General features: G+C 43.2%; 1 protein-coding gene across 6 annotated transcripts in view; it reads right to left on the reverse strand.

Annotated features, from left to right (window-relative positions):
• LOC129779526 (liprin-alpha-1) overlaps positions 1-16291 on the reverse strand; it is a 458998-nt gene that overhangs the window by 198981 nt on the left and 243726 nt on the right. For all 6 annotated transcript variants that reach the window (XR_008743689.1, XM_055787066.1, XM_055787064.1 and 3 more), the window contains exon 11: positions 7790-7973. Coding sequence is in view for 5 of the 6 variants with exons in the window: in XM_055787066.1 (XP_055643041.1) it covers positions 7790-7973 (184 nt within the window). In the remaining variant the exon portion in view is untranslated. The remainder of the gene's footprint in view (positions 1-7789; positions 7974-16291) is intronic.

Genomic DNA, 16291 nt, shown 5'->3' on the forward strand with positions numbered 1-16291 from the left:
AGAGGTTTAACCGGGTGGCACAGCTTTTCTTCACCTCGTCGAAATGGTGCTGGAAGTTCAGGTTGCAATCGACCACCACTCCCAGGATTCTCAACGTTCTACGGCGGGGAATGCGGTCGTTGTAGATTTTGACTCCCGAATTGCAACCTTGGTGTTTGTGACTGCATACCACCATGTGACCACTCTTTTGCGCCGAAAGTCGAAAACCTCGTTCGACAGCCCATTTACCGATAGCATTGGTAGCTGCCTGGATCTTGATGCGTGGTGCCCTGTGCGTGTTCCCCACCACTACCAAAAGGATGTCGTCCGCATACGTGAATACGCATACTCCCTTCGGTATAACCCGGAACAGGCTGTTCATCGCTATCAGGAAGAGGGTGACGGCTAAGACGGAACCTTGAGGTACACCAGTTTCTTCATGAAAACGCCTGGAGCTGGTGTTCCCGACTTTTACCTCAAAGGTCCGGTTTGTCGCGAAGTTTTGAACAAAGTGCAGCAGGTTGCCGTCTACCCCCCAGTCAGCCAGTGTTTTAAGAACTAATGGAATCCAGGTTCGGTTGTACGCCTTCTCTAGATCCAGGGCTACCATCTCCAGATGCTGTCGATTTTTTCTGGCCTCAGCTACCACCTCTCCAAGGGATGCGAAATACGTGTTTGTGCCAATCCCCGGTCGAAAGGCAAACTGTCGGCAGTCCAACTTCTTGTTTTCGGTCAGGTAGGTGACGAGCCGTCGGTTCGCCATCCTCTCTAGGGTCTTGGACGTACAGGAGGTCAAGGATATTGGTCGGTATCCTTTCACGGAGCAGCTGTTCTGGCCGACTTTGGGGATGGGGATCACAATACTATGTCTCCATTCCGCTGGGAAGTCGTGCTTTAACCAGAGATCATTAAAAATGTCGAGGAGAGTGGTTTGACCTAACGGGGATAGCTGCTTGATCATCTTATAACCGATGTGATCGGGACCAGTGGACTCCCCTTTGGTGGAGCGCAGAGCGACGATGAGTTCTTCGACGGAGAAGGGTTTGTTGAACGGTTTTCCAACCCGATCATTCGGAACCACGAATCGATCGACTGAGTTCGTGTCCGCTTTTTGTTGTCGGATGAACTCGGAATCGTATCCCGAAATCGAGGACAGTTCAGCAAAATATTCCCCTAGCATGTTCGCGGTGTCGACTGGATCGCTGTAGGTCGTGCCATTCGCTTGCAGGATAGGGGTTTGGAATCTTCTTTTCCCATTCAGCGCGTTAACACGTCTCCATAGGTCCGCAGAGGACTGACTTTCGTTGATGGATTCCAGGAAGCCGGTCCAGCTGTCTAGTTTGGCCCGTCTCACTATTCGCCTCACCCTTATGTGCTGCGCTCGGTATCTGTTCATTGCCGTTTCTTTCTCCGGACCATCGTGCCGGATTCGTTTTGTCGCACGCAGGAACTTCCTCCGTTTCTTGATTTCTTTTTTGATGTCCTCAGACCACCAGTGCAGCGCTCTCTTTCCAGGGTTGGGCTTTGTTTTAGGGATGGCGGATTCTGCTACCTCGATGATGATTTCGTTGAGCTTCTGCATGGAGGTCGGGTTGTCTCGGGCGATCAGGTGGCTGGAGGAAGTCCTGTAGAAATCCCAGTCAGCTTTGTCGAAAATCCACTTTGATCTTCGGGTGGATTGAGGCGACGGTGCGTTGAGGATAATTGAAATCGGATAATGGTCACTTCCGTGTAGGTCGTTTGCTTTATTCCACCCCAGTTTACCTACCAAATCAATACTGGCTGCGGAAATGTCGATGGCTGAACTGCTACGACTTCGACAGAAGGTGTCGGTACCGTCATTCAGGACCGAGAGCTCCAACGATTCGAAAAAATCAGCGATGATGTTCCCCCTTACGTCCGTTGCTTGCATCCCCCAGTTGTGGTGGTGAGCGTTGAAGTCCCCCAGAACGATTTTAGGATCCTCCAAGCTCTCAAGCACCTCTAGCAGTTTGCGTCTCAAATCCGGGATCTTGCCACATGGTAGGTAAACGGAGACAATAACTACCGGAATTGGAGATTCTATTCTGACCGCAATTATCGGTAGGTCGGTGTTGATCTGCTTGCGCTTATGGGGGATGCTCTTCTTGACGCCCAAAGCCACGGAATGTTGTAATACGGAGCCCAGCTTTGTGTACCATTGGTATTTACCGCCGAGGATCTTCTGGACGTTCGTTGGAGACACTCTGTTTATTTCTTGAAGAGCGATGACTAAAGGACACAGTTCCCGGTCTAGGATCTCCAGCTCTCCAAGGTTGTTATACAGACCATTGACATTCCACTGCAGGGCCAGGTTTGTTGATCTGGTGACTGTTGGACCTCGCTGGCGGTTGATGACGTGGTGATTACTCGGTGAAATCAAACTGTTGTCAGATACCAGACTCGATGGAGCACCCTGGGTGTTCGGAAATACCCTGGAACTCAACGGAGGTGAAGATGACGTTGTTGACAGGGGACCGGAGGACCCGGCTATAGCTGGTAGAAAGTCTCCAAGTCTATGTCTCCATGTGTCGTAGATAGCAGCATTGGATTGGGCTTCGACGGGCATGGACGGAACACCCGCGCTCTGAGTTGCCAAACGAGAGGGGTAAGGACGGATATCTCCCAGTGACCGACCCCCCGACCTGACGGTGGAAAAAAAATCAGCGGCTTGGCCCTTGGCGGAGGTTGTTGTGGATGGTAATGCCGAACGAGACAGAGGGAGGCAGCGGCCGGGTGGAATGGTTCCGACCGAAAGCCGCCCGCATGACCCGACGGAAGGAAAAAATAGTTCGGCTTTTTTAGGGCAATCGACTATGGTGGTTGGTTCTTCGGCGACAGCAATGACAGCAGGCCCTGTCTCAACGATGCAGTTGCACGACGTAGAAATCCCGTCCGTCGGGGAACAAGCGTTTCCGCCCTTGTGCGTCCCGAGATCATATACGACTCCCACGTGGTCCTTCAGGGAACGGGCGTTGTCGCCCTTGTGCGTCCTGAGATTTTGTGTTCCCGCGTGGTCCATCGGGGAACGAGCGTTTCCGCCCTTGTGCGTCCCGAGATATATTTCTACTCCCGCGTGGTCCATCGGGGAACGAGCATTTCTGCCCTTGTGCGTCCCGATTTCTCGTACAACGGAAGCCACTTTTCCCCGGCGCCGGGGGTTATCCGTCAGTACCGGTGGGGTTGTAACGTCCGCACTAACGGTGCCCCGGCTGCAGAGGGCTGTCGCGGAGTTCCGATTTTCTGCATCGTTTATCTGGTTCTTCGTCCTTGAGCTGCAGAGGTGGTCCAGTAGTTCCGGTGGGGGTGTAACGTCCTCACTACTGGGGCCCTGTATACCCAAGGCGCTGCTACTCGTATCATCCTCAGGTCGCGGCATGGGATGCCGGAGGTTGTCCGACGATTCCGGTTGGGCTGTAGCGGCCGCATCGGCGGGGCCCCGACTATCCCTTCCGGAGAGCTGACTAGTAGTATGGTGTGGAGCGACATGTGTGGATGTGTGTTGGTTCAGGTGAGGCATTGTGGGATACATTTTTAATTATTCGCTTCTGTCGGATGCCAGGGTGTAGCTGGTCGCTGGTTCGACCGACTGGTGTCTGGCGGCGACGTGGGCTGCTGGTCTGTGGCCAACTGTCTTTTGCGGATGTCCTTTGGCGGTTGAGTGAGCTGGGAGTCCGGTTTTCGTTTTTTCGAAGGCGTGGCGGGTGCGACTACGTTATTTTTTGGTTGAGAAGAACGGTATACTGGCGTGGGCGGCGAGGTGATGTCCTTAAATGTTGCCGTTTGATCGTCGGAATCGGTGTCTGAATCAAATCGATAATAGATGAAATCGTTGTGGGCAGCTGCATTTTCTGCTTCTTCCGAGACCGTTTCATTTGTTGAATGTGTTTTGGTCGGTGGAGAGGGGATCGGTGTGTTCATCGAAGACGGAGGAGTTGTTTGGACGGGCCGTGTTGCTCCGGATGCATTAGTGGTACTGGTGCGGGTCAACAATGATCTAGCTACGATAATCTCTTCTTGTTGAGATGCATTTGCTCCCTCTCTCAAGATCAATCGCTGTTCCATGGCCGCTAAAATGTTGGCCATCTGATCTACTCTTTCAACCAACGACTTAATGGTCGCTGCATTTTGGGCAGCCTCGGTGCGCTGCGATTCAATTGAAGCGGCCATGTTCGCGATGATGAGGTCCTTCTCCGCTATTATTTTTACTAGATCATTGTATTTTTTGTCCGGGGCAATCCCCGTAGTCGATGATTGGCCTTGATCACTTACCTCTCTAGTGACACCGGCGTAGCTTTTTGATCGACCATTTTCTGCCTCGAAAATTATTCGTGCGGCCCTGTAATCGATGTCGCGGTCTACTTTTAATCTCTGAATGCTGTTTTCTTTCAGATATTCAGGACAGGAACGGGATGCAAGACTGTGTTCATTCGATCCACACTTTATACAGAACAATGACCGTTCGCATTTGGGACCCTCCGCCGGAATCACGTGTTTTTCTGAACAATTCCCACATGTTGGTGTGTCTTGCCTGCATTTGAGTTTAGTATGACCGAACGCCCAGCATTTGAAGCATTGCATGGGCGACGGATAGTAGGGTCTCGTTCTGACACGCAGATATCCAAAATCAATGAATTCGGGAGTTTGGGTACCGCTTACAGTCAGTATTATCGTCGGAGTATTCTCGAAAGTGGTCGGGCCAGTTCGTCGCTTTATTCTCCTCGCCGCTGTAACCTTTTGATCCTGGAGGTAGCTCACAATTTGCTCCTCGGACATGTTGACTGTCTGCCCGCAACTTACGACGCACTTAGAAAAATTGAGGTACTGGTGGTACGTAACCCTCACTTTTGTTCCGTCCGCTAGATTGGTCAAATCCAGAAGTCTCTCTGCCTGTTTCTTGTCACGTACCTTTAGTGCGTATGCCGCACTGCCACCTTCGGGGAATGCACCTTCAATTTTTCCAGCCCAGTCCTCTATTGACTTGCGAATTATGAATGGTGCGGTAGGGAGCGCCTTATCTTTGCCGTCGTTGTCCACGCCAGTGATTCGTAGCACCATCAGTTCTCCGTGATTACCGCCGGGGTCCATGTATGTTGGTAAAGTCGCACCCGAAAAGCTACCGTCGATTGTGCGGTTATTTATCCCGCCATTGAGGCCCCACACACTAGGTGCGGGGCCGGGGACACCCGCCATTACGGCGGTTCAGCAGCCGCTTATCCAATAACAGTGAATTTTTACGACGCACAAAAAACACGCTACGGAGGAATCCCTACCCCAATGACGTCACCGACGCGGCTTCTCACCTCACTCGCGTTTTATTTCCCGGCGGTTGAACAATTAAAAAAAAACAATTGATAAATTGTCCACAAAACAAAATTAACGCGAACAAAACGTTCGAACACTTGTGTACGGCGATGTAGCCGCACCAGCGCTAGTGGCTCAACAAACGTCAACAAAAGTATACAATGCTATCGGTACACACAATTTTCACGACGAACAAACGGACAGTACGGACCGTACGGACACGAAATAAAAGCGGTAAAGTTCACTTCCACGACCTGCGCGGCGCCCCGTGAAACTTACACGCACAATTATACACAAAGTGAGACGTAATCAACGATTATTCGCAGCGGGAGAAATACAATATCTGCTCGCTTGCGATATCCTGCTGCTACTGTCACCAAGGCCCGAAATGTTCGAAGATGAAAAACGAATATCGACTATACTCTCAGTCGCTTCGCTTCGACTGGCACTACTTCGGCATTCGAAGTCAACATAATTTGCATTGACTAGACAATAAGTTGACTAGCTTTGAAAGTGAGAATGACTGATGAACTAGTCCAGTCAGTGGTTATTCTTACCGACGAGACTGCCTCTTCATTGAACTGACTTGATTTCACATTTCTACCCCCATAGGAACGAAATTGTTACCCGCATACGCAATCTTATTTTTACGTCCATATAAAGAGAAACGAAAACATGATTTCTGGTGCAAAAATCTAGTTACACCATTAATGGACGGTTTATTGTCTACCCATCGTGAACACAAACCAATGAACTTAGCAGTTATAAGGTATGCTATAAAGATCTTCACGTTAGTATTAGTAAATAGCGTGCAAAATAACGCACACACACTGCACGCTATTTTATACGTGTGAATAATTTTCGTGTACTGTGCAAAAAAATTCTAGCTCAACTGTAGCGTATGTCAAACCAGGTTGAACGCAAACACCTATACATGCATACGTGATACATGAGAGAGAGAGGAACGAATTCATTTTGGAGGATGTCACTTGAAAATGCAATTTGACGGGGAAGAATGAAATGAGATAGTCGAGTCGAAGAGGGGGAAAGCGACTAAACGCCCGACTGACTGTTTAGTCGTTTTGGCGTAGAAACTGTGTGAAGAAGCCAAAAGTCATTTTGTCACTGAATACGAAGAAGAATCTCCCCATAGTCAGCTGACTATCCTCAGTTGACTCTGCCGAGCCCTGTAAACAAAACATAAACAGAACTCGTCAATTTTTGCAATAGTTGTTTCAACTCAATGCAGCAGTACCGTACGAAATGCTATGCGGAATCGCGTGTCGAACGCTGCAAGAAGATTTTAAGTTTTATCTAGCTCAAAAACCCGGTAATTGAATTCTGGAACCGACCGACACATCGGCTCTTTTGCGGTAAAAGAAATAGCCGGCATGTACAAAAACGTAAGTTTGACTTAACATCATGGTATTTGGACTGGTAGCATCAGACGGTTAAAAATGGACCCAGTATTCATTACAGAAGACGATAAAGTGACCACGGAAGTGTATATTGAAATTTTAAGTAAAATTGTACTTCCATGGGTCACGAAGGAATGTGGATTTAAGCTAAATGTAGTTTTCCAGCAGGGCGGGGCTTCATGTCACTCCTCAATTCGTTCACAGAGATGATTGGGAGAACATTTGCTGTTTTGGTCAAAAGACATCTGACAAAAGAAAAAAATGTCCAGTCCAAATCTCAATCCTTTGGATTATTCCGTATGGCGCTTCATGAAGGCTAAGGTCTGTGGTAAGCGCAAAAAAAGAAGAATGTTTCGAAAGCTTGTCTTCGACATTTAAAGTAGTGAGAAGAAATATGCATGATATATGCGCGATCTTCGACCATATTCCGGCCGGGCTGTTTTGCTACAAATTAGCAAACCCGTAACAGAGATTAATATCCGCCAGCTCTTCGTAAAAATACATTTCGATTTTTTTTACGAAGTACGATTGATTTGTATCGTTCCTGTCCAAACTCATTCAAATGTGTGACCGGTTCACGTCGTGATCAAGTTAACAATAGCACAGTGGGAACTAGAGATGTCGGTTAATCGTTCGATCAATTGAAACAATCGAATATCTGCTATTATGAGCGAGTAATTTTATATCGAATAATGCAAACTAAAAATATCAATACATCGAACCCAATTTGTTGTGGAAAAGTTTTCTCGGTTGCTTGTTGTATAGACTAGTGGTGAAAATATCTTGAAGGAAAATTGTGCCCAACAATGAGTTTTAACTATAATAATGAATTCTTCTCAATTATTGTAAAAATAGCTAGGTTTATACGTTGTTAGTAACTAGGTTGCGAATTTGTTTGTGAAATTGAACATCCACTTCAATTCTGTGTTAACATATTCAACGAGATATATGTAATATTTCTAAATTCGTTGTGTGAATTGTGTTGCTGTAAAACTATAATTATTGTTCAATGACTTGATTCAGCATACTTACAGACTTGTTTTACTGTTTTACTCTATTTGGATACTCACCGTATGATATTTGTGTAGATAATCTCTATTAGGACTACTAGGTGTACTTCTATCGCTAAGTGGTGGACTTTGCCTCTCCATAGATCGTCCTCTTGCTAATAAATTCATATGTTCTAGACTACCAACTCGAGATTCCAACTCTTCTGCACGAGCCTCTGTCGATTGTTTTTCTTCTTGTATCAATCTGTAAAATTAATTGAAAGTTTGTTAAACGTATATTGAATAATTTTTACTAAGCATATCACTAACTCGGAAATAACATCGTCTTCACCGGTATTTAGGATATATTTTTCATTATTGAAAACTGAATTTCTTTTAAGAATACTATATTCGTGTGAATTTTCAAACCACTCTAATTTGAATTTGTATTTTATTTGAAATCGCATTGACAGCATTGAGTTTCGTGTACTACCATAGTGAAGCAAAAATTATAATGTATTTTCTGGTGTAATAAATGTATTACACTCCCGTGACTCAAATCCGTAATCGTACTCCACCATGCAGATCTCTTTTCCCTTTTCTTTTGAAAGTCGAAAACAAGCTTTCGGAACATTCTATTTAGATAAAATTATAGTGTCATATAATAGTTCTCAGGTTTGCTATCTGTTTTCAGAATAATGGTTTTTATTTCTCTAAAAATGGCGAATGTATGTGCTAATGTATGAAAATTGACTCAAACTCATAATCATACGCTGGTTGAAATCTCTACTCGATTACGAAGGCGTTGGCCAATTTCTTAACTCCATCATTATTATAGTATCCTTTGTTCATTGCAACTATCTTTAGCTGTCTTTAGCCTTATCTACGAGTTTTTTTTGTGTATTTGGAAGGTATATTTATCACCTTTTTCATAAGGTGTTCTTAAAATCGTTATTTTTAGAAATTTAATGGTTTCTAAATTTCCTACACAGATAACTTCCTTAGTTTTTTACTGGGATTAATGTCGGAAGATTGTGGAGAAATATCAATAACTTTTGAGTAATTGTTGTGAAACCATGTGCGAACTTTATATGTCTTGAGCTCTGGGTGATTGTCCTTTTCAGTCTCAAGTTATAGCGCGTCAAAGATGGAGTCCACCAAGCAAGAAATTTGCCATATTTTACGTTTTTACTACCTGCGAGGTAAAACTGCAACGAAGGCGGCCAAAAAAAATCGTGTAGTTTATGGATCCGATACTGTAACGATTCGCACAGCACAGCGTTGGTTTGATCGATTTCGTTCTGGTGTAGTGGCTGTCGAAGATACACCCCGTACTGGTAGGCCAATCGTCGTGGAAACCGATAAAATCGTTGAAATCATCCAAGTAGACCGGTATGTGAGCACTCGCTCGATTGGCCAGGAACTGGGTATAGACCATAAAACCGTTTGGAACCATTTGCAGAAGATTGGATTCCAAACTGGATGCATGGGTGCCACACGAATTGACGCAAAAAAATCTTTTAGACCGAATCAACGCCTGCGATGCACTGCTGAAACGGAACGAACTCAACCCATTTTTGAAGAAGATGGTGACTGGTGATGAAAAGTGGATCACGTACGACAACCTAAAGCGAAAAAAGTCGCGGCCGAAGCGCAGTAAGCCGGTCCAAACCATCGCCAAGCCCGAATTGACGGCCAGGAAGGTTTTGCTGTGTGTTTGGTGGGATTGGAAGGGAATCATCCACTATGAGCTGCTTGACTATGACCAGACGCTCAACTCGGTTCTCTACTGTGAGCAGCTTGACCGTTTGAAGCAGGCGATTGACCAGAAGCGGCCAGAAATGATCAATAAGAATGGTGTTGTTTTCCACCAGGACAACGCTCGACCTCACACATATTTGATGACCCGCCAGAAGCTACGGGAGCTCGGATGGGATGTCCTATGCACCCACCTGGCCGGACCTGGCTCCAAGTGATTATCATCTCTTCCGGTCCATGCAAAATCTTCTTGGTGATACTAAAGGGTGTGTTACATCAAATTGCATCACGGAAAAAACGCTGTAGAAATTTAATTTTTAGTAATTATATCTTCAGCTTTCGCTTATAATCAGATAAGAGTGTATAGATCACGTTGGCCATGCTTCACTGTCAATTTTTCGTAAATTTGGAAAAATGTCGTCGAACGAAAAAGAGCGTCGTGAATTAATCCGGCGCACTCATTTCGAGAATCCGGAGTTGTCACATCGCACTATAGGATTTCAGGCGGACAAAAATCGGAAAAGTGACTGTCACCAATCTGTTTTTATATATTTGCTATAGAAAGAAGACACTTTAACTAAGAAAAGTTCAAAATTTCAGCACTCTAGCAGGTACCATACTTGAGATATTAAGAAATAAACATGAAAATTTAAAAAAAAAATGCAATTGTTTTTCCAATAAAAGCGAATTGCAAAAAACCTTTTTTTAGTCACAAACAGAATAAAATTAAAGTTCATTATATTCTTGAAAACGTTATTGATTGGGCTATCCGAAAAACAAGTAGTTAACTAGTTTTATTGGGGAAAACTAGAAAATAAAGAAGAAAAAGAAGAAGAAAATAAGAAAAAAATCATAATTTTAACATTGTTGATCGGCATCTTTTTACTCCCAGGAGCCCCCGGGTCAGGTCCTTGATTATTTTCTAGTTTAAGGTGTATACTAACAAGTGCTGAAGAGTTTACATGCAACAACCTGCAACGACGAGATTTGGAGCGTTTTGAAAATTCTATACACACATAAATTATATCAATAGCTGCAATGTAGTTAAAGAACTTATGGAAGCTGTGGATGCAATTGACGATTTTGTAGAAGATGTAAATGATGAAGATTCTGAAGAGGATGAAAGTGAAGAAGATGAAATCGAAACGGAATAAGAAAGTATTTATAATGACTATTGTACGATATGTTAATATGTTATATTGAAATAAATAAAAGTATTTTTACAATAAAAATAAAAACCTTGGTGTTCTATTTTATTCCTTCAAACTATTTATTCTTCGAAAAATCAAATTGTATATTTATTACATGGTTGAAAATCCTTCAAATTTTTAATTGCAGCTATAAATGTTTGAAAATAAAAAAAATCATAAAGTTTTTTTTTCTGGTTACCCTATTTCAAAACTAGGCACTCAATGGACAATTAAAAAAAATACGAATCTAATTTATTAGGCTGGTAACCAATCTTCACAATTTTGAGCAAAATTGTAGCATTTAAAAGAAAACTTTTTTTTTCTTAAAATCGTTTTTGTATATATATATATATATATATATATATATATATATATATATATATATATATATATATATATATATATATATAAATATAATACACCATATCTCTAAGAAAGCTTGATCAATATTCACCAAAGTTGGCATACATGTTCCTTGCACATTACAGGTGGCCAGTAGCATATTAAAAATTAGAGGGCAGCCAAAGAAAGGGGAGGGGCTGAATTCCGAACAAATCCTAGAATTATTTCCTCTGGTTTTATTAAAAAAAGACATACCTCGATCGAAATTTGACCGTAATATGTTAACAAATGATTTTAATCAACTTGGCTCGACCATACCAAGTAGAAAAAATGCCAATAGTGTCGATAAAATGATGAAAATATTTTTGTCCGCCTGCTTGTATGGAAATCCCCCATAGCGCAGCCTGCCTTTCTCTTCTTCTTGCTCACACTACGCGAAGCGTCCAATTTATGATGCGGAAAGAAAACACACGAAACGAATAACGCGAAAAACGAACAGAGAAGCCAAACGACGATATCCAAGTAGAATTACCACTGGTGGGGTCCAATCTTAGATCGAAGCGCAACGAAAGCAAAGTGAACCGGATTGCTAAACAGTCCGATGCCGAATGAAAGCTTGCATCAGCGAGATCCACTGTTTATACTCTAGGCAAGTATTCCCCTTCATTCTTCTACTTTTCCTTTGTTCACGGAGACTTTAAATCCTATGATTTCCCCTCCGTTGGTCGTCGATAAGTTGCTCGTTATTGACAGCTCTGTTCGGGAAAGCACACAAATGGACAGAACAAATGTATGGGAAAATGGAAACGCTTAAAGTTTTCATGAAATTTAATCATTGTGAAATGGTTACGTCCCCCGGCAAACCAGGGGATTCTAATGTATAACATATTAAACACATCTTACGGTATTTCCGATTCGTTTAGTATGTAAATCCCCAAAATCCGTTCACGGCAAAAATAGTTATTACCGTTAACTTTATTTCAAAAAAACGTCACCTGTTTTCTGATTTAACACCCTTAATGAAAGACGTAGTTCTACGTCAAAAACCTCGGAGACAACGTGGCAAAAGTGAGGCGCACCCAGAATGGCGAAATGTTGTTCGAGCTAAAAAAGGACCCGGCTATTAAAAGTTCGTTGTTTAAAGATCTAGTTGAAAAATCGCTAGGTGAGACGGCAAAGGTGAGGGCCTTGTCACAGGAAGCGGTGGTCGAGTGCAGAAATATGGATGAGATCACAACAGAAGATGAACTGAAAGAAGCACTGAAAACACAGTTCAAACTGGGTGAGGCCTCATTGACTATACGGATGAGGAAGGCGTATGATAACACGCAGTGAGCAGCAATACCAAGAAACATCGCCACCAAGCTGCTGACGGTAGGAAAGGTTAAAGTAGGATGGACTGTATGTACCCTGAGGCTCACCCACCAAGTTGTGAGGTGCTTTAGATGCATAGACTTCGGCCACAACGCCAAGTATTGCCAGAGCGTAAGTAGATCGGAGATCTGCCAAAGATGTGGGGAAAACGGACACTTAGCCAGAGAGTGCAATAAACCTCCAAAATGCATGCTCTGCTCTACCGAGAACGAAAATGACCACGTTACGGGAGGCTCAAATTGTCCAGTCTTCAAGGCCGCACTGACATCGAAAACGGGATGGAGGTAACCCAGGTAAACCTCAACCACTGTGAAATAGCTCAACAGCTACTAAAGCCATCGGTAGCAGAAACCAGGTGCGACGTTGCTATCATCTCGGAGCCATATCGTGTTCCCCCAACATTGGAGATTGGGTAGCTGACAAAGCTGGGATGGCTGCTATAACAGTTACGGGAAATTTTCCTACACAAGAAATGGTATCCAGTGACAAGGAAGGGTTCGTAATAGCCCGCATCAACGATATCTTCACATGCAGCTGCTATGCTCCTCCAAGATGAGCAATCGGACAATTTGAGGAAATGTTCGAAACATTAACGGACGAACTCTCAGCGCGAAGCCATATTGTTATCGGTGACGACTTCAACGCCTGGGCAGTTGATTGGGGGAGTAAACTAACCAATGCAAGGGGCTTCAGCTTACTTGAATCCTTTGCTAATATTAACGTTAAGCTGTCTAACAAAGGTGTAACTAGCACCTTCCGTGGAGATGGCCGTAAATGCATAATAGAGAATCCTTCTGTATCCCGTCACTGGCAGTAAATTGGACATTATGTGAGAGATATACTCATAGTGATTACCAAGCGGTCCAATTCAGTATTGGTAAAAGAGAGTCACGATTCCGATCTCTTCATTGAAGCTTTCCGGGATGAAACCAGTTCCACCAGTCTGAATGCGGACGAACTAACGGAAGCAGTAACGAGGGCATGTGACCTAGCCATGCCGAGAAATAGACGCTGTTCAGTGTACTAGTGGAACGAAACAATTCGATACCTTCGTTCAAGATGTCTTAATGCTAGGAGAAGCATGCAGAGGGCTAGAACCAACACCGAGCAAAGGGGTTGAAGAAAAATAAAGCGCCGGAATTCCCAACAAGGCTTTGAAAGAGGCAATACAGAAGTGTCCAGACACGTTTAGGATGGTACTGCAAAAGAGCCTTAGTGAAGGATATATCCCAGACCAATGGAAGAGACAAAAACTGGTACTGCTCCCAAAACCAGGTCAGCCGCCAGGAGAGCCTTCGTCATATAGACCAATATGCCTGCTGGACACACTTGAAAAGTTGCTGGAAAAAATCATCGTCAGCAGACTATCCAAACCACAGAGAGTGTACGAGGACTTTCGAAGAGGCAATTCGGATTTCGGAGAGGAAGATCGACCCCGGACGCGATCACTGCACAGCAGAAAAAGCCATTAAACAGAAAAGAAGAGGAAATCGATATTGCGCCATCATCACGACAGGCGTTAAAAATGCATTTAATCGCTCCAGCTGAAGAGCTTCAGCCGAAGCATTGCTCAGTATGGGTACTTCCGTCTATCTGTGTATAATCCTGGAGAGTTATTTCTAGAACCCAATACTGATGTACGACACAGCTGTTGGGCAGATGACGACTAAAATCACAGGAGGTGTCCCACAAGGCTCCCTCTTTGGCCCTATATTATGGAACGGGATGTATAACGGAGTTTACCCGGGTACCGCGTAAAAAAAGACCAGAGCAATATTACATCGCTTACTCCGCTCACATTTCGTCTTCATGTTCCGTCAGAGCATATGACGGTAATCAGTGCTTCCCCTACGTATCCCCTGCGTAAAAAAAAAACCTTAGTGTAATACTAAACGGTGGTTCCGGGAGGGAAATGGCACAAAGAAGGAGGTGGTTTTTGGTGAGTAGCAATTTCACCCTACCCAGTCAGCATGGCGACTGGGTGTCTATGCAAGATTTCCGCTTTCTTCAAAAAAAAAAGACAGACAGACAGAAATCCATTTTTGTATGTATAGATTTAGTTTTATTGCTCTTACTTATGGTTATACAACAAAACACAACATACAACAAACAAATCATTAAAAAAGGTTTCTCATAATAAATCGTATGATATTTAAACATGGTTTTTAACCATGTTTAATTTAAACGCTTTGCTTAAATTCTCCGTCAATTTCATCCTTGACGCTCCTCCTTGAGCCGATACATAGTTCTTTGCTGTCAAAATAGAGTCCATCATTGGGCAAGCCAACCGATTTCAGAACTGTGAAGCGAGAATATTCACTCAACACACGCTGATGAATGTGGATTTATCAAAAAGTATCCCAAAAACATACTTAGCATGAATGGAGAAGTGAGGTGACATTTCAAATATATTTTTATAAATCAAGGTACATATCTTAATGACTCAACGATAAAAAAAAGTTTATTAGTAAGAAGGAAGACAGAGAAAAGAACTGTAATTAATAACGTTTAAATTTGAATTTGAAAAATTATCTTTAAATACTGTATCTTTGCAGAAAATCTGTAATTCTGTACATACAGATTCTGTATCTGAAATTTGGCGTACAAACTGTAAAATACAGAATATTCCGTATATGTGGCAACCCTGAGAATGACTAATATCTTAGTAGAAATAATTATTGCTGTACATTTTGATAACTCATCAAGACGATGAATGTACACAGCTTGGGCTTGGGCTTGGGTACAATTCGTAGTTGCTCTCCGTGATTGACCTGAACCAACCAAATTGCACAAAGAACACACAGAATGATGATTGGGACTAGCAAATCATTCTCGTTGTGCAATCTTCGGCGATTCGAGCTTTAAATGGTCAATAACGACGCCGGCCACGTCCTCACAGTCACCAGGGGAAGGGAAGGAATGTTAGTATGATATTCGCCGCCCGAAGGCCAGAAGGGTCGCCTCTATAGCGTGGTTTCCTAGCGTTTACCATGGATGGGATAGTTCTTAGTGGGTAAAGGTAAGAATAAGGATTCACTGAGGTAAGTGATGTGATTATATTATATAAACGCGACCTACCAACTATTCGACGAAACGAAATTCCTAAAAATTCCTTTCAACACGCGGCAGACAATATCTTCAGGTAATCCTACAAGGAAAACCTGTAATATTCGTTGGATTGGCTAAATATTATAACTATCATTGGGAAACCTGAGAAGGTAACCGAGAGAATTCCTGTAACACTAATAAGAGCAGAAATACAGGCATCGCAATCCAGTACACGTATTCTTTATAAAATTCCAATCGCGACGGCGTAGATTTAGCTTTGGGAAACCTAAGAAGGTAACCAAGAGAATTTCAGTAAAACAGATAAGATTGGAACTATATACCGTAATTCATCGAACGTACTCTTTGACGACTTCATTTGCATAGTTAAAAAATTAAGAATTAGGTACTCTGAATTTAAGAGTTTATAATTTTAAGAACTTTGAAATGCGCATTAGCTTTACTCGATCTACTACCTACTCAACTACACTGTTGATGATCGACGTAAACCCTTTACGTTTCGCGATCCATGATTTATGACTCTTATGACTTTTATGATTATGGGTTGGGAAAGACAATCAGCGATTCAATTTGTATGAATTCTCGCGTAAAATCTGCCTGCGAGGCCGTGGTTATGAAAAGAGAAAGAGAAGCGACCAAAGCAAACAGGTTGCTTCCAAAAGTTACGCGATAATTGAACCATATGATTGGCGATTTTGAATTTTAAATATTAAATGTTATAATTTCTACTTATCTTGCTTTATGTGACACGCCCTGTGCTTCTCTTACTCAAATTTCCTCTCCGGAAAAGCTGTCAGTCGTTCCTCTCGTAAAACACATTTCTTCTCACTCTATCTCATACAATAATACACAA

This window comes from Toxorhynchites rutilus, chromosome 3, assembly GCF_029784135.1.
Source record: "Toxorhynchites rutilus septentrionalis strain SRP chromosome 3, ASM2978413v1, whole genome shotgun sequence".
In the NCBI taxonomy this organism is placed as follows: domain Eukaryota; kingdom Metazoa; phylum Arthropoda; class Insecta; order Diptera; family Culicidae; genus Toxorhynchites; species Toxorhynchites rutilus.